Below are 26,098 nucleotides of genomic sequence, written 5' to 3'. Positions count from 1 at the left end.
GGGATAGCTTATATAAGCTGAAACTTTCCTCTGCTCATTGAAGTTTCTTGTCTAATCCTTCCAAGTGGGGGGTTTGGCTGATACCGCATTCCATCTCCAATAGAGAATGGCTTAAAAAAGCAGTGGGGTTGGACAGGAAGATTAATCTAATGGTAATCTAGGAGAGCAGGGACCGGTTACACCCAGTTTTCATCTGCTCTTTTGTTACCTTGAGGGTTTTCTAGAAAAACATATCCAATAGTATATAGAATTGTATACGTATTACATGCATACATGTATATGTATGTATGTATATATCATACATGAAGGGTTTTATCAGAGGAGCTCTTGCAGTTATGGATGAAAAGTCCCATGATCTGCTCTAGGCAGGCTGGAGAGCCAGGAAACCTGGTGATGCAAATTCGGTGTGAGTTCAAGGGCCTGAGAATTGGAGCGGTGGATGGTATAAATCCTGATGTGGGTCTATAATCCAGAGAACCAGGAGCACCAGCGTCCTAAGGCAGGAGAAGATGGATGTCTCAGCTCAAAGAGAGAACAAATTCTCCATTCTTCTGCCTTTTGTTCTGCTCAGGCCCTCGGTGGCTTGGATGGTGCCCACCTGCAATGGTGAGGGCAGTCTTTACACAGTCTACTGATTCAAATGCTAATCTCTGCCACTGACACCCTCACAGACAGAACCAGAAACAGCATTTTATCCGCTGCCTGGGCACCACTCAGCCCACCAAATTGACACATAAAATTAACTATCACATCAGTCAAGGTAACTGCAAATTAATTTAAAACAGGAAATGGATTGATGGCCTCTTCATTCTTGCCTCTTTTCTCATTCAGTTATTAGTGAGCTGTATCTGCGTGTCCTAGTCCCACTCCAGACTCTCCGTTGCTCTGCCTGTAAATTTCATATAATGGGAATGAGACCTCTGTGGTCTCTTAATGTGCCTTCTGAAAAATCCAGTGACTTTATGCTTTAAAGAAAAGTTACTCCTGGTCGTGGTGTTTATAGTTACAAACTATAGGATAAAATAATGATATGTAGAACTTCCCCTGGTATAATTATAACTTCTAGGTAAATGTAGAACCTATTACGGGGAAGGTGGTGTTTCAGTTGCTATTACAGTTTACCAGCTACTTTCAGGACTTAATTGCAGCTGTGTTTCTCAAGTGTGTGTGGTGGGGGGCTGTTTAACTTTTTTCAGATTACTGTAAGATAAACCTAGGGCCACATTTTTTCAATTTGTAGATATTTTTTCACATTCTAACAACAGAAGTTGGGAAGCATCTTAGAATCAGCACCATGTCATTGCTTAACGGGCAGGTATTTTTTTCTTGCACTACATAAAATAATGGTATGTCTTAAAATTGATGGTGTGTGATTAATTTTCTGTGGCAGTTTGCCTGCGCCCTGGGGTGCCTAGACGTTTGGCCAGACATCTTTCTGGGTGTGTCTATGAGGTTATTTCTGGATGGGATTGGCATTTGAATTGGTAGATTGCCTTTCCTAATATGAGTGAGTCTCATCCAATCAGTCAAAGACCTATACAGAATAAAAAGGCTAAGAAAGAGGAAACTCCTCCTGCCTGACTGTGCTGGGACTTTGGTCTTTCCCTGCCTTCTGACCCGGACTGAAGGACAGCTCTTCTTGGGTCTTAAGCCTCTTGATTTGTGTGAATCAGCCATCAGATATCTATACCTAAGCAGCCCCTAGGGTTGTGCTCAAAACTCCTACAGGCCTCCTCTCTGTCTGCCTCAGCCACAGAAGAGTCTCTTCAGAAAAATGTATCCCTAAAGGGCTATAGGATTTCTGAGAAAGAAAAATATTTATCTGACTGAGGACTGTGACAAGGGTTATGCAGAAATAGTCAAAGATGACATTTTAGAAAAGAAGATCCAGCTCAGGCAGTAGCCCAGAAGCAAGAATACAGAAAATAAGTTTGGTGTGTCTAAAATATAGATTGGCTAAGAGCACTAGATAAGATGTATATTTCAACCGAATATGGTTTGTCCCTGAAATTCTCCAAAGTAAAAGTAGTTAGGCCCTTGAATGTTTTAAGATTATTTCATTTCAGTGGATCAATACTAAGTAGTAAGTCAAAGTTATCTTCTCCTAGGGCTCATATGCCCATACACACAAGCTTATTAGCACTCTGTAACTCTGTGACATTGAAAGGGCCGTAGCCCGGGCTCAGTGCAAGAGCCCCTGACTCAGTGGGGAGCCCACACAGACCAGCTTCAGCCACTCGCTGCTGACAGATTTCAAAGACAGAGAGACTGAGTGGTGGTGAAAACAAGAAAATAATGTATTTCAGTGAGACCAACGCCAACAAGTCAGCAGACTGCCATCTCTAGGACAGTCTCCAAAGTGCTAAAAGTACTCCCGAGTTTATTTTTTTATTTTTAAATTTATTTATTTTTAAAATTTATTTATTTTTATTAACATATAATATATTATTTGTTTCATGGGTAGAGGTCTGTGATTCATCAGTCTCACACAATTCACTCCTGGGTTTAGATAAGGAAAATGTGGGACAAATGTCAGTGGGTATGTAGGCTGGGCAATAAAGGTCAGGTCAATCACTGTCTTGGGGTTAATGGTGCAGGGTCTTGCTGAAGTCAGGGCAGTGGTTTTAATGCTTGAGGGAGTAGTTTCAGTTCCTATCAGGGAATGCTTTGCCTATGTTAAGAGATAAGCAGCGAGAACTTAAACTACTTCTTTCGCTTAGACTTTCCCCTGGAATTTAAGCTCCTTGGAGGAACTGGGACCCAGCCTCCTTTGTCAGGTCCCATTGTTGTGTCCTGGGAGGCAGCTCCCAGGTAGGCAGTAACTGAGACCGGGCTCTTGCTTCTATTTGCAGGTTGGCAGCCTCGATGGTTCCTTCTCTGTGGGGGGATATTATCCTACTATGATTCTCCTGAAGATGCCTGGAAAGGTTGCAAAGGGAGCATCCAAATGGCGGTCTGTGAAATTCAAGGTGAGAAACCAAGACATTTGCAGGTTTCTTTTTCTTTCTCCCATAAAATAAAAAAAGCACTGGCCTCTGCATGTCTCTCTCTGACGTTCTTATGGTACAAATTTACATAGTGTTATGTCCCAAAGAAAGGCTTGCAAATAAGATCTAAAACTGCAGTCAGTTTTTACAAGGAGGTTGTTGAAGAAGTAGTCAAAATAAATGAGAGCAATGTACTTCATCACATATCTTGTGCTCGTTTTTTAATCACTTGCGCACCTAAAGCCAGCAACTATGTGCAAAGCTTAGCTAAGTTTTTTTACTGCAGCGTCAAATGCTTCTGTGTTTAGATCAGGATGCGCGCACACACACACACACACCACCGCTACATACTTAAAATGAGCAAACAGATAAAGACCTGCAAATAACCCTTACCTCTTGGTTTGCAGACCTCTTGAGCCATGCTGAGAAGATGTGGCTCTGAAACAGATTAGAAGAGAAACAGATGAGAAGGGTATTTTGCAGCCAGAGGGGAGGTGAAGAAGAATGTGGTTTGCTTATTTCTTCTCCCAAAGGTCTCACACTTTTGTTCCAACTTGAGAAGGACAGTAGAAAAGGAAAAATAATTGTGTTCTTGATTGCTTTCCAGTAAACCCAAGAAGATACAGAGGTACACCCTTACTTGCTGGCATGCAAGCCTTTTTGGCTTCAGAGTGCTATTACTTTATACACACAAGCCAAAAGAGAGATTCTGTCTCTATTCTGATAAGGAGAATTGAGTGCTTCTTTTTTAGTCTTGGTGATATGTTGAAACCAGCCAGGGCTTTTCCTCTTCATCAGCAGAGGCATCAAAGAAGAGATAAATAAACTAGGGGAGGTGGTAAGGGCTAGCTAGAATGACTTGTATCAGTTGAGCTCAAGAATTTGGGTGGGGTGGAGGCTACCCAGATAGGGCTCTTCTAGGTTTCTGACCTCCCTCTACCCTGTTCCCAGTTCATTCTGTAGATAATACACGCATGGACCTGATAATCCCTGGGGAGCAGTATTTCTACCTGAAGGCCAGAAGTGTGGCTGAGAGACAGCGGTGGCTGGTAGCCCTGGGGTCAGCCAAGGCTTGCCTGACTGACAGTAGGACCCAGAAGGAAAAAGGTAAGTATCGATTGTCCTCTGGTCTGGAAACCTTGGGAATCTCCTCTGGCATCTCTGGGTTCTCATATTTATCTTGCTTCTGACCATTTAGCCAGCTTTTTGTATCCTGCAAATGCCATATACCTCTGGAATTTAAACCACAGCTTGTATTTGACTCTTCTCTCTTAGCATATCATACTAGAGAGAGCACAGGCTTTGGAGCCAGACACAACTGGATTCAAATCATGGCTTTGTAAGTTACTGGCTTTTTGTCCTTGGCGTAGGTTACTTAATCTTTCTAATCCTCAGCTTCCTCATATTTTAAAAAGAGGTAATAACCAGGGTTAGAAGGATTGCCATTAGGATTAGTAATGATATGTACCTGTTTAATACCCAGTCTGGCACAAAGTTGATCTTTGGTAAACAAGCCTGGGAGCAGGGTACTTTCTGCAGTAACACCTCACTCCCCGCCCCTTCCCTGAGGTGGGATGGATACTTAATTGTTAGTTTGCTACTGCTCAGTGCTCATTAACTCAACATCATTAGGTCTCCTGAGAACCCTCGCACAACTTTCTGTGTGGATGGGGGTGGTGGGAGCGCCAGGACTTACTGCCTGAGTCCTAGCGTCACCTTCCCAGCCCCTGTCCCCGGAGGGATTGGCAGGAGACAGGGGCCTCTTTCTCATGACAGGTGTGGTAGATGTGCTTAACTCTTCAAGTAGACACAGGAAAATGGCCTCTTCCTTGGTTGTTTTTTAATGCTAAATTGGGAGCATATTCTAGACACTCTCAGCTTTGACTCAGATCAGGTTGTAACGTGTAGCTTTTTCACAGGGGAGAAAACAGAAGTGATAATGACTAGCTGAGCCCGCAGCGCGGAGTAGCTGGAGCGCTGTGCTAATGAGGGAGCAGCAGGTGCACTGATGGCGTCATTAGTCTTGATGGGTGGCATGCTGGACCAGTTCTGTGAATCAACGAGCCATCTTATTAGTAGTGATAATTGCACATTACTGAGCAGTTTCCCAGTTTTGGGTACTGTTAACAGGTAGATAGCTATGACCCCATTTTACAGATAGTGAAAACTGTGCAACAGATGAACCTTTGATTCTGCTCCCAGTTCTGACATGACGGTTGGAAAAGTATGCTGTATCCTTCTTTCTATACTGGTGATCATTCAGTGTGTTGGCCCAAGAAATAATATAGATTACAAAAGACCAGACATCTCCTTTTTCTGTTTTTCTTGCCCCATTATCTTCATATTTATCTTATCTGTAACCCATCCCATAAACATCTGACTTTACATATAGGTTATATCTTCCACTCTATGGTATGCTCGCTAGTCAATTACTTATTCATCCTGATAATTATATTATCATCATTTTGTTATTTAGAGTTTGCTGAAAACACTGAAAACTTGAAAACCAAAATGTCGGAACTACGACTGTACTGTGACCTCCTTGTTCAGCAAGTGGATAAAACAAAAGAAGTGACCACAACTGGTGTGTCCAATTCTGAGGTAAAATACTACTTGTCTTAGTGACAGGAAAAGTAGCACCAGATGTTGCTTACAGGTATTGATTACTCTCACACAGTCCTTGACTATTTTAGAACTTACTATTTTTTGGAGGAAAAAAGTAACAAAATTCAACAAAGAGAAGAAATGTGTGCATTTCAGCATACGGAAGCATATACTTTTCCTTCATGGAATGAATTCAGGATTAATTAGTTGGTAACATTTGGAACCTTTAACATTGGTTCCACTAGCCTAGCTGATGTACTGAAATATGTTTTTCCCCACTTTGCATCACTTTATAAATACAGCCTTACCTGTCTAGCACAGCTACTTCTATAGGTGTGGCTACTAACATACCAACATCATGTCTATCGATAATGTGTACCTGTCATCTTTGATGAGACTGTAACAAGATTTTATTTTATTTATTTATTTATTTTTAAAGTGAGTTCTACACCCAACATGGAGCTTGAACTCACCACCCAGAGATCAAGAATTGCATGCTCGGGGCGCCTGGGTGGCTCAGTGGGTTAAAGCCTCTGCCTTCGGTTCAGGTCATGGTCTCAGGGTCCTGGGATCAAGCCCCGCATCGGGCTCTCCGCTCAGCAGGGAGCCTGCTTCCTCCTCTCTCTCTGCCTGCCTCTCTGCCTTCTTGTGATCTCTGTCAAATAAATAAATAAAATCTTTAAAAAAAAAAAAAAAAGAATTGCATGCTCTATGGACTAAGCCAGCCAGGCACCCCTGTAACAGGGTTTTATTGGTGACATAGTAACTGTGCTTGAGTATAGACTAGAGCTTTCAAAGATGGAGACACAGCTTTTTTTTCTGCCCATTGTCAGTAAGGATTACAATTTTTAATATTTATTTATAAAGTTGTCATTTACTCATCCTAATGTATTAAAAGATCTGTCTGGTGTTAGGCTGTGTATTGAATGGTTCATACTACCCAGGGAGGTCTCTCTCTACTCTCAGAGTAGTTATAATCTGAACAACAATGCCTATAAAATGAAGAATCGATAGGTTCTAGTTAATGGTTTTAGTAGAAGAATATTATGCTGCTAATGGTATATATGCTTTCAGATTTTCTTGTAAGGGTGATTTAACTCACTTTCATTCACTTCCTTTTGGGCTTTCTTGGTCATTCTTGTGCACAACTGACACTGTGGTGGGAGGCAGGAGGAGAGGGATACCAAAAAATCCTTTCAGTCCTGCTCTTGGGATGCTTACAGTTCAGAGCAGTGATTCTCAGCCCAGAGCAGTTTTGCCCCTTAGGAGACATTTGCAGCATTTGGAGACATATTTTTGGTCAACACGACTGAAGGAGTGCTATTGGCATCTAGTATAGGGAGGCTAGGATGCTGCTTCACATCCTGGGGGGCAGGAGAGCTCCCCCACCAACTTCCCCACCCCCAAAATTAGCCCCCCATGTCAGTCATATCACAGTAGAGCCCTGGCCTAATGGGGAAGGGAAAATGGGAACATAGCAAATTTTTTAAATTAACATATAATGTATTTTTTGCTTCAGGGGTACAGGTCTGTGAATCATCAGTCTTACACAATTCACAGCACTCACCATAGCACATACCCTCCCCAGTGTCCATAACCCAACCACCCCATCCCTACCCCCCCAACACCCCAGCAACCTTCAGTTTGCTTCCTGAGATTAAGAGTCTTTCATGGTTCATCTCCCTCTCTGGTTTCATTTTTCCCTCCTTTCCCCTATGATCCTCTGTCTTGTTTCTCAGATTCCTCATATCAGTGAGATCATATGATAATTGTCTCTCTCTGATTGACTTATTTCGCTTAGCATAAATACCCTGTAGTTCCATCCATGTCATTGCAGATAGCAAAATTTCATTTTTTGATGGCTGCATAGTATTCCGTTGTGTGTATGTGTGTATGTATATGTATGTATATATATACACACACACACACACACACACACACACACATACGTACATATTACATTTTCTTTATCCATTCATCTGTTGCTGGACATCTAGGTTCTTTCCATAGTTTGGCTATTGTGGACATTGTTGCTATGAACATTCAGGTGCACGTGCCCCGTCAGGTCAATACATTTGTATTTTTAGAGTAAATAACCAATAGTGCAATTGCTGGGTCATGGGGTAGTTCTATTTTCAACTTTTTGATGAACCTCCATACCGTTTAGTGATGTGAGGCTTAGCATGAACAACTCCATCTTGGGCCCAGTCTTGTTTCAGTTATACCATTAGGATGTGTTTACCGTACTCTGTAGTCAGGGTGTGGCCTCAGTTTCCTGAATAACTTATTTTTTTTTAAAGATTTTATTTATTTATTTGACAGCCAGAGATCACAAGTAGGCAGAGAGGCAGGCAGAGAGAGAGAGGAGGAAGCAGGCTCCCCGCTGAGCAGAAAGCCCTACACGGGGCTCGATCCCAGGACCCTGGGACCATGACCTGAGCCGAAGGCAGAGGCTTTAACCCACTGAGCCACCCAGGCGCCCCATGAACAACTTATTAATATCAATATTCCGAGGAAAATCACCCTGAACAAGTAAAATAATGGGAGAAAAGATGATGAGATATTCAAAAAGAATTCCAGTTGCTAAAAGCTCTTTAAGTCATCTGTACCAAAAGCCAAAAACCCATTCTGAAAGTAAATAATGAATGATTTATGGTTTCTAATTCTTCTATTCTAGAACCTCATTTTTACTCAGGCAGTAGGAGACATTTTTCCATTGATTCTACTGATCTTTGGTCCAGGTGATTCCCTATTTCATGTTAGTAGATAAAATGGACTCAGTATTTTCCTTTTGTAAATGATGTATGTATTTGTCCAGCAAAATAGCTGGGTACATTATTACTACATTGTGGGTAAAAACCTCTACAGATATCACACCATCGGCTCTTTCTTTTTTGGCAAGGTAAAGGAGTCTTCCTCTCTTGTTTCATAGGAAGGAATCGATGTGGGAACTCTGCTGAAATCAACCTGCAATACTTTTCTGAAGACTTTGGAAGAATGCATGCAGATAGCAAATGCAGCCTTCACCTCTGAGCTACTCTATCGCACTCCCCCAGGTTCACCACAACTGGCCGTGCTCAAGTCCAACAAGGTAAAGCCATCTCAGCTTGGCAGCAGCAGGACATAATGAAAAGCTTAGAAGTTAAAAAGTGATGTAATGAACCATGTTAATCATCACCCTTTGGTGATTGAGAAAGACATTTTTTTAGTGACCTTCTCTTGATATCCACTTACATATTTCTGTCCTCAGTCCTCCATATCCATTAATTTTTAGCAGTTTTATCACCTAAACCCGTCTTCGATGTAGCTAGTCTCTTTTCTTCCTCCTTGTCCAGTGAATCTTGCCAAGATTTGTGGTGACCTTCTAACTAGTTACTTTCAGCCTAACCCTTCTAGGCAGCCAATGGTATTTCTGTTCATGAAGTATAAACTGGACCACTTTACCTAAACCTCTCAGTGCCTCCCTCATTGCCAGAGGTTGATGTCAAAACTTCCAGACCCCCAGCCTCTTACTCTGTCATTACCTGGCTGAACATACTAACTGCGTATAGCTCCCCTGACATCTTCACACCATTTCCCAGTGCCAAGCATGCTGTTCTCATTTATCTTCCCCTCGTTAGCACTTCCCCATCCTTCAGTATTTAATTTCCCCTCCCTGAATCCCTAAGTTGGGCTAGGAACACCTCTATGCATACCCCTATTTTAGGGTTATTCTTATTGAAATTGCCTTAAGGGTAGGAACCTCCATACTGTTTAAAGAATCTTTATACTTTTAGTGTTTGAGACAATGCATCATAATCTTTAATGAATATAACTAAAATTATGAGAAAGCCAACCACCAGGGGTTTGGCTATAGGAGTTAGATCCTTCAGAAGAGCCATCTTCCTTTTCCTTAGAAATGTGGGTACTAATTGGAAAATTAGTAATTGGTACTTATTGGAAAAAATACAAAGGACTGGTTGAGATTAATGTCTCCCTTCTTTTGGGAGAAATTTTTCCTGTTGAATCGGGCAGTTATGTTATGGTCATATTTACCACTTTGATATATGATGAAACTCTAAATATGCTCTGTTGGAAGTTTAACATGAAGCTTTCTTTTTTTTTTTTTTTTTGCTTCTTTTAAAGATGAAACATCCCATTATACCGATTCATAATTCATTGGAAAGGTACAGTAACTCTTTTGGTTTTTCTTCTTTCTAAAAACAAATAATTTTTTATTGTTTGTTTAAAAAAAATATTTCGATCATGATTTGAGATAATACCAGAAGGAAACAGTATCTGATTTTCCTCTTGGGGGTGATCTTGAAGCAATGCAGACCTTTGATTCAGCACAGACTACCTGGGAAGATGTTTGCATTTTCCCCCAGGTATGGATGGGCCTGCCCACCACTGTAGTAACTTTTAATTGCTCTAGTGTGCTGAGGATTGGGACCTCTTTTGTGGAGGAGCCGGACATTGACTTAACTGTGCTTTTATCCAGAAAAGAGTACTATTTTGTTTTATTTAAAAATAAAAATGTTAGGTAGCCTTATAGTTTAAAAAAGAACAACTTACTATCAAAATCTAAACTAGTTCTTCCTCTAATTGCTCCTTCAGTTTTAGAAAAAAGTACACATTTACATAGTTGTGTTCCTATTATTTGGGGTCTTTATTCAGTTATTATTTTATATAACCATTCCTATATTTTAACATACTTCATATATTTGTCCTTTCAAATTATTATTTATTTAATGTTTCAACTCTCTTTGTATATTATTGTTTGCTTTAGTATAAGGATTGTTCCGGTTTGGTTAACATTTTTACCTTGTTCTAAATATTTCACTAGAAAAAATTGTAGACTTTTTTCTCATGATATTTCCTTAATAAACACCTACATTTTTACTTGCTAAGTTGAAATATGGCATTTCTTTAGGGAAAAAAATGCTTTTCCTGGAGTCACCATAGAGCTTGGATCCTTTCCCTTTGTTTTTATTAGGCGAAAATATTTTTGTTCTAATTTGGTTGGATCTAATCACTTATAAGATGTTGTGATTATTCCTTCAACAGAATTAGCTGTTCCATTTGCATGTTAAAAAAGCCTTTTCTGTTACCCTGAAGAGCTGCAGATCCTCAGGAGGTATCCTGTGTCCTCCTGGGCTTTTTCTGTCAGACATACTTGGCGGGGAGTATTCTCCTCTGACCACAGCATGTAGCTTCTAGACAGTTAACTGGTAGGCAAACACATAGGAGTGGCTAGTGAGTTTGAGAGCTAAAGAGAAAGAAAAACTTCCCAGGGAGAAGCCGAGGAAAGTGAGAAACGTGTTAAATATGTCCATGTAGAATGCTGATTGAAAACCAAAGAACTGTCAATGACTATTTCCTGTTGCTGGTGGGGAGCAGGAAGTCTGAGTCACCTGAGGATCCATGAGAAGCCAGGAATGGCTCTTTGATTGCAGAATCTCAGTGGGGAGACAGGCCTGCTCTCACCATAGACGGATACGTCTGGGAGGCAGAAGGCTGAGAGGTTTGACTGATGCAACAATACTGGTTTTTAATCACTCTTAGAAGGAGTTGATGCTTGTGAACCCCTCCAGCCTTTCTCGGAGTAAGCTCTATGTAGGCAATCTATGTAAGATGAAATAATTGAACTTGTTGGTTTTTCTCCTTATAAAAAATTTTCAGGCAAATGGAGTTGAACAGTTGTGAAAATGGATCTTTACATATGGAAATAAATGCTGATGAAGAAATCCTAATGAAAAATAAAAGCTCCTTATATTTAAAACCTGCAGAGATAGATTGCAGCATATCAAGTGAAGAAAATACAGATGATAATGTAACAGGTAAAAACAGAAGTGAGGCTGAAGCGAGCGATTAAACTCAAACCATTGATCTTGGGAGTTTGATTGTTTATCCATGATGTGACACTTGACAGGGATGGGCCTCAAGATAGTATACTAGTAGATCCTAAGGCAGACATTAGCTTGATAACACAGGTCACTTGACCACGTTGTGCCATCCCATCCAACCCAGTGTTGAAAAGGCAGAATGAGGAGGGTTTTTCCCACTCACTGTTCTTATCTGTGATGTCTGTGGGCTACAGTGAGCAACAGCTATCTGTGCTGACTTTGTAGAAAATATGAGCGCTTCATTGGCCTTCTACCCTAAGTCTCAAGATCCTTTGAACGTAAACTATGATGTCAGACTTGACAGAGAATAAAGGTGTGTCAGTTTAGGTTGCTCTGCTGGTTTCTAGTGAGGCCAGAGGATGGCAGAATTCACCAGCCACCCATCAGATTTTCACCCAGCCTTCTCTGTCCATCAAGCCAGAGTCCCACATTTCAGGTACTAGCTTGTGGTTGAACATGCCACCCTTTCAAATTTGCTAATTCCATTGGCTCTAACCACTAAAACCAGCTTCAGATCAGTCCAGGACAACCATAGTAAGCTTTTATTTATGTTTAAGAGTTTAATAAATATTTTGAAAATAAAATTTTAAATAAGTTTCTTGCTCATCTCCCCTGAAATAAAAGACCCTGTTTTTTACATATGGGTTGTGGGAAAAGAAGATGCATTTCATAGCTGTTAATCTGAGGCAAGGAGTCTTATCCCTTGAGTAAATAATAAAGATAGGAGAATTTCTGTGGAAACAGTACTGTTATTTGACCAATAATTTTACTTCTAGGAATTTGTCTCCGAGGACTAGTCAAGTTAAGGACAAATATCTGTGGACAGGGATATTCTTTATGACATTACAATTGATTCTAATTATTCGTGATTGTGTTCTATAAAGTTACTACAGATACTGAATTAGCAAATACTGAACCATTGCTTCTAGGGGAAAAACAGTTTGGTTCCTAAAAACCGCTGTTCACAGTTTGGTTGACTTATCAGTATATAGACTTGTTTTATGTGTGTTTCTGCTTAAAGACAGCTTATTTAATATGCATTGTTGATTCATTAACAGTGATCCCATCACCAGCGGTACTATAACTTGTGCCTGAATGAAGTATACCTGACACATGTATTTTCTCCATAAGGCATATCATAGCCTTCTTACACTTAGAGTAGACATGGGGCACCTGGGTGGCTCAGTCATTAAGCACCTGCCTTCGGCTCAGGTCATGATCCCAGGGTCCTGGGGTTGAGCCCCACATTGGGCTCCCTGCTTGGCAGGAAGCCTGCTTCTCCCTCTCCCACTCACCCTGTTTGTGTTCCCTCTTTCCATGTCTCTCTCTGTCAAATAAATAAGTAAAATCTTAAAAAAAAAAAAAAAAGAAACGTTAGACAGCACTACACTGGAAGGCCCCTGTAAACAGCAAAATCAACAACAAAATGCACAAAGCATGACCCTACATAAACACAGTTGTGTATAGTATAAGAACCAAGCAAGAAGACAGATTGTTACCTTGTCTGACCTTAGCTGGAAGCATGTATGTCAGGTGACTCAAATGTTCACCATCTACACATGTCTAGAAATGACTGCAAGCATGCCAGAAGCATTGATTTTTAGGATTACAAATAAAATATGAGAAGGCAAATTCACAAATACAGAATATGCTGATAATGAGGATCAACTGTATAACACTAAAATTTTAGAAACCACCTAAGTGCCCTCCACATGAGCTTGATGCAATATATATGGTCATTAAAATCACAGTTTAAAAGTATTGAGTGATAATGAGAATATTCCTGATAAACTGTTGAGTGAAAGCAATCAGGACACAAACCTACATATATTTAAACCCAATTTTGTTTGTGTGTGTATATAGTATTTCACTGATTTTTATTTCTGTTTTTCTGTGTTTTAGAAATATTCAACAAGGAATATATATTAATTTTGTAATGTATAAATAGTAGTTTAGTAATAGGTATTTTCTATGTGCAGTCCAAGGTGAGATCATGAAGGAAGAAGGAGAGGACAGCCTGGCGAATCATGATAGCAGCTTAGCACAGCCTGCATCAAACTCCTCCAGTAGCTCTCCGGAATCCCACTGGGAAGAAGGCCAAGAAATCATCCCAACTTTTTTTAGTACCATGAATACCAGGTATTCGATACTTTCTAAAATCAGTGACAATTGGATACCAGCTTCCCTTCTAGAAAATCAGTGTGGTGCTCCTTTCAGGTATTGGCATAGTCTAACAGAACAGAGGTTAGTATCTGCTTTACCTTTCTGAAGCACTGAGGAATTGGGTTGTGAGACTATACCCTGAACACATTTTAGCTTCCTTTGGTAGATTATCTCTGGAAAATGATTTTATTGGACCATATTATAGTAGAAGAACATCACTGAAATCAGGCCAAACGACTTGCTCTCCAGATGAGCAACTGTTTTCATGACTACCTCTGAACTGCAGAGAGTGTTAATGTTATATTTTCGATCTTTTTCCTTTTGTATCACCAAATTGTTTAGCTTTAGTGACATTGAACTTCTGGAAGACAGTGGCATTCCCACAGAAGCATTCTTGGAGTCATGTTATGCTGTGGTTCCAGTATTAGGTAAGATTACTGCATTTGTCTTAAATTCATTAGTCTGTAGAATCTGCCCCACTGCTGTTATTTTGTAGCAGAAATATCCTGACCTGTATGTAGAGTGAAATGAACCTTCTTGGCTACCTCTCCATATCACTAGCCACATGTAGTTAAAACTGTTTGGCTTTGAGCATTATTGCATATTTGCTTTTTATTCCTACCCATGATTAAGTATTGACCACAGAGTAGTATAAGGAAAAAAGGGAATTTTGTTTTTGAGAAATTATACTTTAAAAAAAAGTAGTTGCAAAACAGACCTTCAAATCCAATAGTATAATGATACCATTAAAACATTTTTTCAAAGATTTAAAAATTATATGTATAAATTTAAGTTCAAATTAGAGTCAGTAGAACCAGTCATCACTAATGTGTTCAAATTTGTTTTATGACCTACTTAGCTATGCATCTTTTTTTAATTCATTTTTTTTGAAATTTTGCATATCTTTTTTTAAAATTGAGATATAACTTACATAGAACTTAAGTATTATGATTCAGTAATGTTTGATAAACACATGTACCCCATTGTAATCCATATCCCTATCAAGATATAAAATTTTTTCATCACACCAGAATGTCCCCTGTGCCAGTCAACCCGCGATTATCACCCAGCCCAAGGCAACTATTTTACTGACTTCTGTCACCATAGATTAGTTTGCCTTTTCTAAAGTCTCATATAAGAGAATCATACTATCTACTCTTTTTCATCTGTGTTTTTCTCTCAGTGTAATGTTTTCATCCTTATTTTTACATGTATCCGTAGTTCATTCCTTTTTATTGCAGAATAGTAGTCTATTAAATGAATATGTAATTTGTTTATTCATTCTTCTATTGATGGATGGACATTTGGGTAGTTTCTTGGGGCTATTACCAGTGAAATTGCTCTGAGTATTTTTGTGTCTGCCAGCCTTGAGTAAATACCTAGGAGTAGAATTACCAATTCATTGGGTTCATCTGTTTAACTTTATAAAAAGTGGTTATACAGTCATACAGTTCCAACAGCAATGTATGAGTATTCTGGTTGTTCTCATCTTCGCTAACACTTGGTGGTATTGAGGTTTTTGGTCTGGCTGTTCTTCTGAGTGTTTAGTGGTATCATTGTGGTTTTAACTTGTGTTGGGGAGGAAGAAATTTACTCTGTCCTCAGGGTCCTCTGGCTGGACCAAGAATCATTGACATGAGACAGAATAACAGGAGAAAATCAAATTTAATTCCATACATACAGAGAATCCACACAGACATGAAATTACAAAGACAGGGAACATTAGGCTTATATGACTTCCTGCCCAAAGGAAAGGGTTAGGGGCCTGAGGGTGGAGGTACAAAGGGGAGGAAAACCATTAGGAAGATAAGAGGAAATGGTTGGAAAGGGAAGGCTGCCCCGTTATGCACATAAGTTTCTTAAGTAAAGAGAAATCTGTTAATTGCATTCTTCCTGGGACAGGCTTTCCTTTCCAATGTAAATTTAAGCAGTCAAAGGGAAGGTAAAGAATTTTTCCTGAATCTGCTGGGATTTGATTGCTGTTAACTCAGAATAATCTTCATGTTCAAGTGGCCCACCTTGGGGTGCTCTTGGTCTCTACACTTTCTCAATGACTAATGATGTTGAACACTTCTTAATGTAATTATCGACCATTGCTATCTCCCTCATTGTGAAGTCTTTTCAAATCTTTAACCCATTTTTTTAAAGTTGGTTAGTGTTCTTTGTACTGATTGTAAGCATTCACTATATATTCTCAAAAGCATTCCATTGTAGACATATGCATTATGAATATTTTCCCCAAGCTATGACTTTATTTTCTTGATGTCTTTGAAGAGCAGCTTTTCATTTTCATGAAATCCATGTATCTATTTTCTTTCTTTCTTTTTTTAATATTTTATTTATTTTATTTATTTTATTTTTTTAAGATTTTATTTATTTATTTGACAGAGAGAGAGATCACAAGTAGGCAGAGAGGCAGACAGAGACAGAGGAGGAAGCAGGCTCCTGCAGAGCAGAGAGCCTGATGCGGGGCCCGATCCCAGGACCCTGAGATCATGACCTGAGCCGAAGGCAGCGGCTTAATCCACTGAGCCACCCAGGCGCCCCAATATTTTATTTATTTGTCAGAGAGAAGGAGAGAGAGAGAGAGCACACAGGCAGGCAGAGGTGGAGAGAGAAGCAGGCTCCCTGCCGAGCAAGGAGACCATGCGGGACTCGATCCCAGGACTCTGGGATCATGACCCGAGCCGAAGGCAGCGGCTTAACCCACTGAGCCACCCAGGCATCCCTCTTTCTTTTATAGTTAGTACTTTTGGTGCCCTAAGAAATCTGTGTTTACACCCAAGGTCATGAAGATATTCTCATGTGTTTTCTATTCCCTTTAGTCTTGATTTTATGTTTACATTTATACATCTTGGAATTAATTTTTATATATGGTGTGAGGAAAGGGTTGAGATTTTTTTTTTTCCCCTTATGCTGTCTGGTTGTTCAGAGACCATTTCTTTAAAAAAAAATTATTTTCCCTTTTATATTATTTTGGCAGCTTTGTTGAAAATCAGTGGATCTTTTAGGTGTGGGTCTGTTTCTGGACTGTGTTTTCTGTCCCAGTGGTTTGCTTATTTTTTTCATGGTAATACTTACATTGTCTTACTTACTGTGCCATTATAAAAAAGCTTGAAATCAGATAATGTAAGTCTTCCAATTTTGTTGTTCTTTTTCAAGATTTTGGCAGTTGTAGGTCCTTTGCATGTCCATATAAATTTTAGCTTTCCAATTTCTACTTAAAAAGTATTGGGATTTTGGTTAAGATTATATTGAATCAGTAAACCAATTAGGAGTGAGTTTACATCTTGAACAATTTTGAGTCTTCTAATCCCAAAGCATGCTGTATCTCTCCATTTACCTATGTCTTCTTTATTTTCAGTGTTTTGTATAGTTCTTAGTATAGAGATTGATGTAGGAAAGATGTTAGGGTTTGAAGCCTATGCCCAAGAATGAATTCTTGAGATGTCTTTGGTGGTTTTATTAAAGCACAGGGACAGAACCTGTGGGCAGAAAGAGCTGTCGTGGGGTCATGAAAAGTGGCCCATTATATACTTTCAAGTTGGGGGGGGGTTCGGGATAGCATAAATCTCTAAGGAATTTTGGAAGCAAGGTTTCCAGAACCTTGAGGGGGTTAGCTGTTCTTGGGAAAATGTCATTTATTACCATCTAATAAACCCTTAGCCATGAGACCCTTCAGATGTATACTGGTGGGTCATATGCATGGGGGATGATTGCCACCATGGATCTTGGGGAGTTAGAGATAAAGGAAGTTTCCAAAGGAAATTTTTTTGTTTGTTAAAATAGACTTACAGGATCCTGTTGGAGCGGGGTGGGGTGGTGGGGTGAGGTGGGGACAGATTCTGGCTAGGATTGCCTTTTGCCCTTAGCAAAGTATTAACATGGAGGCCGAGGCCAATGAGTCCCTAGAGGACTGTCATTCAGCCTGTTTCAAGGACTTTAGTGGGCTCTAGGTAGTAAGGAAATTTAATACTTTTTCTTCTGCCTTTGTTTCCCGTATCAGAGGTCATACACAATTTTTGTTAGGGATATATTTTAAAATCTTAGGATTCTTGATGCTAGGTAAAGAATATTTATTTTTCCAATTGCTTGTGGATAGCATACAGATAGAGCTGACTTTTGTGTTTGAGTAGTTTTTTTATAATCATGAGTGAGTTAATTTCATGAAATACATTTTCAGCATTATTGAAATTGTGGGGTTTTTCCCTGTACTTTTTTAAAAAATGTTTTTATAAACATATGATGTATTACTAGCTCCAGGGGTACAGGTCTGTGAATTGCCAGGTTTACACACTTCACAGCACTCACCATAGCACACACCCTCCCCAATGTCCATAACCCCACCACCCTCTTCCTGTATTTTTGTGTATAGTGGATTACATTGAATGAATTTACATCTGTTATCTTGCTATTTGTTTCTACCATCTTGCTATTTGTTTTCTATTTGTCCTATCTGTTCTTTGTTCCTTTTTTATTTTTCTTAAATTCTAGCCATTTAATCAATTATTTTTTTATTCTATTTTATTTCCTGTTTTAGGTTTTTAGTTACCTATATTTGTTCCTACCTCCCCCCTGCCTTTTTTTCCCAATCAATCAAGTATTGTTTAGAATTCCATTATTTTTTCTCTTCTGGCTTTTTAGCTATACCTCTTTGCTATATTTTTAGTTGTTCTTGTCCCACAGAAATATTTGAACATATATGAATTTAAATTTTTGAACATATATGAATTTAAATTTTCTAGCAGGCCCATCAAATAGTAAAACAAAACAGATAAAACTATTTTTAAACTAATTTCAGTAATACATTTTATATAACCCAATATATCCAAAATATTATTTCAATATATAATCAGTATAAGGGAATTGTTAATGAGATAGTTTGCATTCTTTTTGTTTGTTTTTGTTTTTTGTTTTGTTTTGTTTTGTTTTTTTAAAGATTTTATTTATTTATTTGACAGAGAGAGAGATCACAAGTAGGCAGAGAGGCAGGCAGAGAGAGAGGAGGAAGCAGGCTCCCCGCGGAGCAGAGAGCCCGATGCGGGGCTCGATCCCAGGACCCTGAGATCATGACCCGAGCCGAAGGCAGCGGCTTAATCCACTGAGCCACCCAGGCGCCCCTCTTTTTTTTTTTTAAGATTTTATTTAGCTATTTGACAGAGGAAAAGATCACAAGTAGGCAGAGAGGCAGGCAGAGAGAGAGGGGGAAGCAGGTTCCCTGCTGAGCAGAGAGCCTGAAGCGGGGCTCCATCCCAGGACCCTGAGGTCATGACCTGAGCCAAAGGCAGAGGCTTAACCAACTGAGCCACCCAGGCGCCCCTGCATTCTTTTTTTGATACTGAGTCTTTGAAATCTAGTATTTTGTGATGACCATATCTTAGAAGTCTTTGAAAGTTATGTTTGGAAAATGATTTGAAAATAAAAAGTAAAAGTTTGGGAGAGAAAAACATGCTAAATTTTTTGTTATTATAAAAATATTTGCCACTTAGGGATGCCTGGGTGGCTCAGTCGGTTAAGTGGCTGCCTTCGGCTCAGATCATGATCCCAGAGTCCTGGGATTGAGTCCCACATCGAGCTCCTTTCTCAGCAGGGAGCCTGCTTCTCTCTCTGCCTCTGCCTGCCACTCTGCCTGCTTGTGCTTCTGACAAATAAATAAATAAATCTTTTAAAATATATATTTGCCACTTAAGAAAATTGCTTTTTCAAAGATGTTTTCAATCTTTTCTTCTAGACAAACTTGGCCCTACGGTGTTTGCTCCTGTTAAAATGGATCTTGTTGGAAATATTAAGGTGAATATACTAGCATGTCTCTATGGAGACCGTACATTTGGAGGGAGTAGTGCATGAAACCTCATTCAGAAACACTTGTGATTGTTGAGTTTTATAGTCAAGATGAAAAGTATAGGTCAGCTCTGAGAAAAGTTCTGAGGCATTAAAAAATGTAAAACAGTATTTTAAAGCCTTGAGACTTTAATTCTAGCTTAAGCCTCATAAAAATTCTCAAACAAGAACACATTACCTTGAAAACATAAGGGAAAAAGTAATAGAGACTTAATTTTTTTTTTTTTTTTTTTTTTAAGAGAAAAGATGCTGGTCTGTCTGGTCCATCCAGGACTTTCCATTTTATTTATTATTTTTTTAAGACTTTATTTATTTATTTCACAGACAGCTCCCTGCTGAGCAGAGAGCCTGATGTGGGACTCGATCCCAGGACCCTGAGATCATGACCTGGGCCAAAGGCAGCGGCTTAACCCACTGAGCCACCCAGGCGCCCTTATTTTGATTTCTTAAAGCCTGCTTGACAAGCTTATCAGTCTCAATACTATACTGATTTACTTGATAGCTTTAGCATTTTTAACTTAGATTGTTTCCCTGCTTTTCCTGCAGAAAGTAAATCAGAAGTACATAACCAACAAGGAAGAGTTCGCCACCCTCCAGAAGATAGTGCTGCATGAAGTGGAGGCTGACGTAGCCCAGGTTAGGAACTCAGCTACAGAAGCCCTCTTGTGGCTGAAGAGGTGAGGCAGCTGGGATGGGGCCACAGTTGAAATCCAGCTCAGTCGAAATGCTACCAGCAAAAAAAGTGTTATGTTATACAAAGACTACTTCTGAGTGGAGGATCCAACCCAGTAACCTTTTCTAGAAAGCCTGATGAATAGAACACCAACTCTTTCTTTTCCTAACTTCTGATGAACTCCATTAATATTAACAGTATATGTAACATAGGAATCCTAAAGGATGATAGAATTGACTGGTTCTCTTTAAATCAGTGGATCACAAACTTTGATAGCATCTGATCATCTGAAGGGTTTTCTTAAGAATACAGATTGCTCCACTCCAGACTCAGACTTTCTGACTCAGTAAGTCTAGAGTGGGACCCCAGAACTAGCATTTCCAGCAAGTTCCCACTGGTCCCAGGATCACTTTTTGGAAACCGCTGTTTAGGTAGATCAGATGAGAAGGGTGTAGAGTAAACTAAAAGGAAATGACAGGGAAGAAAGTCAGAAAAGACTTCCATGTTACTTGATCTGTTTGCTGCTATATTCAAGATATTGAGGAAGACACTGACATCTGCCATTTCTTTATACCCATTCAGTATAAGTGAACTTTGAAAATATTTCTTCCTCTTTTTTGTTTTAGAGGTCTCAAATTTTTGAAGGGATTTTTGACAGAAGTGAAAAACGGAGAAAAGGATATCCAGACAGCCTTGAGTAAGTATCCTTTACGTTTTGATGATTCCATTGAATAGAATGTGGAATGGAGACCCCTAGAGGAGGAGGCGGGGTATAGGGGAAATTTTCTGCTTTTCTGAAGTGGATTTTGTTTCTTTTCTATTTCATTATTATTGTTTGTTTCTTATATGCTCCGTTTAAAAAAAAAAATCCCATGAGATTGTGACCTCGTAATGTAGATCTAACTTATTAAAAATCAGTATATCTTGAAGAAGAGCTAAATTAATGGAGAGCCATCTCTTAATAGGAAAGCCTAATATTTTTAAGAAGTGAGCTCTTCCTAAATTAATCTCCAAATACAGTGCAGTTCTCTGAAATCAATGTCCCAATAGAAGCTAGTTTTAGAGACCTTAACAGGGAGGGTTTGGGGAACCCTGGGAATTTGCTCTGGAGTGAGATAAAGAGGGGGTCATGGTCATCATCATCATGTACTCCTCAAATGCCTCATGTTTATAGTGGTAGAGCTGAGACCAGGATGAAGGCCTTGGTCAGAGGTCATCCTGTATCTCCAGCATCTTATAATGCAGGGACTGAAACCCTGTAAGGTGCTTAGTAAACACTGGTGTGGGTAGGTAACCTGGGTCTGTCAGATCAGTTTTGGAAAAAGTTAGCTCGGGAACATCCTCACAGTGCTCTTGACAGAATGGCTGAATTCTCACTCTTCATCCAGAAGAAATTACCCCAGCATGGGCCTTGAGGCATGAGGGGTAGGGAGTGGGTATTGAAATTCCATATTACTTTGAGGCCCTATATTATTGTGATGTAGAGAAGTACATGGTCAAGCTCTAAATAGCCATAATTATAAATAATGAAATGAATGAATTAGATGCTTCTGTTATGGAAAGGGAGCCAGTATTCATGATGGCATTTTGTTGGTTCCTTCTGTTAATCTTCCCTTTGAGCCATGAGTCCTGAGGGATTCTGCCCCCATGTGACTTTCTCAGGCCTTCCTATCTAGAAAGTTGCCAGTATGCTGTGAAACAATAAAAACTGGTTTTTCTGTAACACTTTATGAAGAATTTAGACAACTTAATTATGTCAGTCCGTTTTTGCAGGTTAGATATCCAAAATTCACAGAGATTAAAATACATGCTAAGGCCACAAAAGATCTGAAGCAGAGTCACTCTGAGCCCCCTGCCTCAAAACTCCTCATTTCGAGGCCCCAGGGCAGCTCAGTCCTTTAAGTATCTGCCTTCAGCTCAGTGGGACTGAGCCCCACCTCAGACTCTCTGCTCAGCGAGGAATCTGCTGTTCCTTCTCGCTACTGCTCCACCTGCTTGCCTGATTATGCTCCCACAATCTCTCTTTCTGTCCAAAAAATAGACTCTTTAAAAAAAAGTCCTCATTTCTCCCACAAAAGGTCTTCACCGTCCCAGCGCTGTGTATTTTTTGGACTTCTCATACATCCCTGAATTTCTAGGACAGTCTGTTATATTCTTCCCATGTGTCCTGATTTCAGTACTCAAAGTATTTTCACTGTAACTATTCATGCCCCCTAATCAGTATCATGGAACTGTATGACTTGTGGACTGATTAAGATCGTGGACTCTCTGGATTCCGCCATTGATAGCATTGTGCCTTTAGGCAACTTGCTTACCCTTTCTGTTTCCTGGTCTCCTCATTTACACAATGGGAATGATGATAGCATTTTCCTAAAAACGATGTAAAGATTAAATAGGTTCATGCACATAAAAAGATTAGTAAAGTGGTACATAATAAATACTTAATAGAAGTTAGCTTCTCGTGTTTATATTTTCATCATCCTGACGTAAGAAGTTGATAACTGGTCAGAAAATGGAGCTTATTGGTCCCAAATCAGAAATGAGAAGTTTACAAAGCTCTGGTGCCAACCAGACATTTCTCTGCATACTAAGTTCTTAGAGTGGAAATTTCACACAGGGAGGAAGGCTCCTCTACCCCCAGGAAATACAGAAGCTCTGGGACTCTGCAGTGTGCCTGGTGGGCTCTGCTCTATTACGGCTGTCTGTGTGAGGGCCCAGGCTGGCTGTGACTGCGGACCTCCTTCACCCCTCCCCTGGAGTGGAGGCAGAATAGAACCAGCTGCTTACTGGACACAGAAGTGAAAAAGGAAAGCTTAGTCCTGGAGGTAGGGAGGAAATTAAGGATATCCCCTTTCTGCCGTCGCTCTGCTCCTAATTCTGTCCTTTTTCTCACCTTCTTTTTGCGTAATTTGGAGTCTGGACCCTTCTGAAGAGAGAGGAGACTAGAAGGGGAAATGCTGCTTCGAAATCACAATAAGCACAGTCAGTCTCAGCTTTTCCTTCTCTCTCTTCCCCCTTCAGCGCTATTTTCAATGGGAGGGAAACGGGGGCTGTAAACTTGAGATTTTCATCCTGATGTTCAGGATTATTTCAGAAGTTTTCATGATTTAAATCATAGTTTTGCTTGTAGGGGTCCCTAGTTTCCTGCTGCCCTTCAGTGTAGAGAAAAGTTCTCCTAACCACCCACCCTCCCCTCCAGTTGTGGACACAACAAGCTCTGTGCAAACAAATACAGCTTTATAAGAATTATTTACACATTAACTACTTAAAGCCTATAGGCTTCTTGATGTAGATTTCTCTGGGTCAACAGCTTCTCTTCTCATTTTGAAATCATAGCCTTTCTAAGTAGAACTTACACCTTGTCTAAAATGAGGGAGTTTAGGAATGTAGGTAAAAGAAAGGGTTTATACCTATATTTATAAAGGCAAATAGCTTGCATGTTTTAGGTTCTAAAATTGAATTTGAGTTACTATAATAGCAGCTACCATTTATAGAGCACCCAGTGTAGGAATGACACTACGTTCTTGAGTGACATTTCATTTAATCTTCCAAATACTCCTTTTTGACAGTGAGTAAACTGAGGTCTAGAGAGGATAAAATACCTTCCTTATATCTCAAGAACAGTGGTTCTCAAAATGGTCCAAGGAGAACATCTTTTGTTACCTGTAAGCTTACTAAAAATAGAGGCTGCCAGGCCCCACCCAGCACCGGAGGCTAAAAACTGCCTGGAGGTGGGCCCCAGCATCCATGTTAGCAAGTCCTTTAGGTGATTTTAATCCAGGTCAATGTTTGAGACCCAGCCAATAGAGCTAGGACGTTGAAGCCAGCCCGTCACTAGGCTACATTTTGATTATTTGGGAATTTTGATGCTTCTGAGTGATTAATGAATAAACTGGAATAAAAGCACTGAGATTAGTGCCACAGCATCAGTTAATTTTGCCTCCTTTTCATGAAAATTAGCTAGTTCTCCAGTGACAAAATTTTTCCTAACTTAGAAACAAGATAATGGGGATAAACTAAGGATAAAACTTGACTAGCACTCCCAAATTTGAAAATACTACTTAAGTTTTGAGGTAAATGTTCTTAAAACGTGTATTATCTTAGTGGCCTTGAAAATGAGAGGTGATATATAAAAATTCTTAAATGAGGGGCGCCTGGGTAGCTCAGTGGGTTAAAGCCTCTACCTTCGGCTCAGGTCATGGTCCCAGGGTCCTGGGATCAAGCCCCGCATCGGGCTCTCTGCTCAGCGGGGAGCCTGCTTCTTCCTCTCTCTGCCTGCCTCTCCACCTACTTGTGATCTATGTCAAATAAATAAATAAAATCTTAAAAAAAAATCCTAAATGACACAATGGAAACCTTGACATCTATTAACTCTTTGGAGAGTATAGGTTTATTCATTGTATTACTGAAGTTCTGTGACGTAGAATGAGTTTTCCCAGCATCTGGAAAGAGGCCTTACGTTTTATACTGCCCCCTTTTGCATTTGAATTATCACTTGGATTTCCCATCATGATGGTCAGAGTGGACTGTTTTGGACGGTCTCACGTCAAGAGCTTCTCTGAATGCTTAAATGTCCTATGGCATTCTCTAGAGTTTATTCTAAGGGAAGAGTTAGGTCCACAAGGCCGATACGTTGAATGGTCTACCCTATAGCTGGTGCCACATCAAAAAGAACTTTCGGAAAGCCTCTGTGTAAGCCAGTGGCAGAAAAGTTGCTCTGGCCTTTCATGCACCCCTGTACTTAGTGTTAGACACTCTGCACTGTCCCCTCAGTGTCAGGTAGGCATATACCCACCCAACCAAGATCTCTAGCACAAAGTGGGAAAATTTATCATAAGATCCTCAGTTATGTATTTAATATAAAAGGCTTTCCGAGACAAGGAGGGCTGTGTAGAGAGCTAAAGTCAGAACTCATGACCTGATCTTTACAAACAAGTCATAACTTGTCTAATTATTCTGAAAATACTGCGGAAGAGGAATCAAGTCAGGCCCTCTCCTAAACTATTCACAACATGTGCCTTTCTTGAATGGCAGACTTGGCTTCTATCTAATACATGTTTTTGTCTTGATAATGCCTAAAGTTAGCAAAGGGCATCTCTGGGTACTTGCTTCACTTCTGTCCATTGGTTATTGATTTGGCTTTTCTTTGTACAATTCATTTTACCTGAAGCTTAGTCACTATTAAAGAATTCAGTACTTTCCTAGCTAGCTCAGTTTTTTGTTGTTGTTGTTGATTTTTTGTTGTTTTATTACAAATATTTCCCACATTGAACAAATATCTACCACTTGACCAAATATATAAAACAGTTCAGTACTGTACCCATGTACCACCCCTTAACCCCGTTATTCCTTCCGTTCTCCAGAGAAGATCTTCACCCTGAATTTGCTTTGTATTATTATATAATACATGTTTTTATACTTTTACTATATATTTATGTACCTATAAATAGCATCTAAGAGTGTACTGCATATTTTAAACTTTTAAATACTTGGTGTAACATTATATACATTATTTTTCACCCAGTATTATTTTTTATATTTATTCACTTTCAAACCTCTCCTGGTTCCTAATTCTTGCCAAGGACTGACTGCATAGCTCATTAAGAGCTGAGGTGATTATCATCTCTTAAACTCAGTGAATGACTCATTCCACCTTTCCTGCTTTGCTTACCTACTTCCTAAGCTCTCTTTTAGATTTGTATTTCTCCTTTGTCTTCTCTACAACCTGAAGTGACTTGACAGATTCTTATCAATTACAGATTGACAATAGAGAAACACCGTCATATATGCAGTTCCTGGACAGAACAGTTATCTACCAACAGTAATGGAAAAGTTGTTCTCTCTCACTTGCTGTAACAGGTTTAGGCATAATCAATCAATCTCTAACTACCTCAACAAATTTCTGGGGCGCCTGGCTGGCTCAGTCAGTGGAGCAGGTGACTCTT

General features: G+C 39.7%; 1 protein-coding gene across 2 annotated transcripts in view; it reads left to right on the top strand.

The window, feature by feature from the left end:
* PLEKHA8 (pleckstrin homology domain containing A8) overlaps positions 1-26,098 on the top strand; it is a 56,444-nt gene that overhangs the window by 15,532 nt on the left and 14,814 nt on the right. For both annotated transcript variants that reach the window (XM_046020545.1, XM_046020546.1), the window contains exons 2-12: positions 2,853-2,969; positions 3,939-4,094; positions 5,464-5,588; positions 8,524-8,682; positions 9,717-9,757; positions 11,253-11,410; positions 13,456-13,615; positions 13,982-14,067; positions 19,371-19,429; positions 20,027-20,157; positions 20,780-20,850. In XM_046020545.1, the coding sequence (XP_045876501.1) occupies positions 2,853-2,969; positions 3,939-4,094; positions 5,464-5,588; positions 8,524-8,682; positions 9,717-9,757; positions 11,253-11,410; positions 13,456-13,615; positions 13,982-14,067; positions 19,371-19,429; positions 20,027-20,157; positions 20,780-20,850 (1,263 nt within the window). The remainder of the gene's footprint in view (positions 1-2,852; positions 2,970-3,938; positions 4,095-5,463; positions 5,589-8,523; positions 8,683-9,716; positions 9,758-11,252; positions 11,411-13,455; positions 13,616-13,981; positions 14,068-19,370; positions 19,430-20,026; positions 20,158-20,779; positions 20,851-26,098) is intronic.

The sequence above is a fragment of the Meles meles genome, chromosome 10, assembly GCF_922984935.1.
Source record: "Meles meles chromosome 10, mMelMel3.1 paternal haplotype, whole genome shotgun sequence".
In the NCBI taxonomy this organism is placed as follows: Eukaryota; Metazoa; Chordata; class Mammalia; order Carnivora; family Mustelidae; genus Meles; species Meles meles.
Note: the sequence above shows the minus strand (reverse complement) of the source record. Positions and strands in the feature narration are given on the sequence as shown.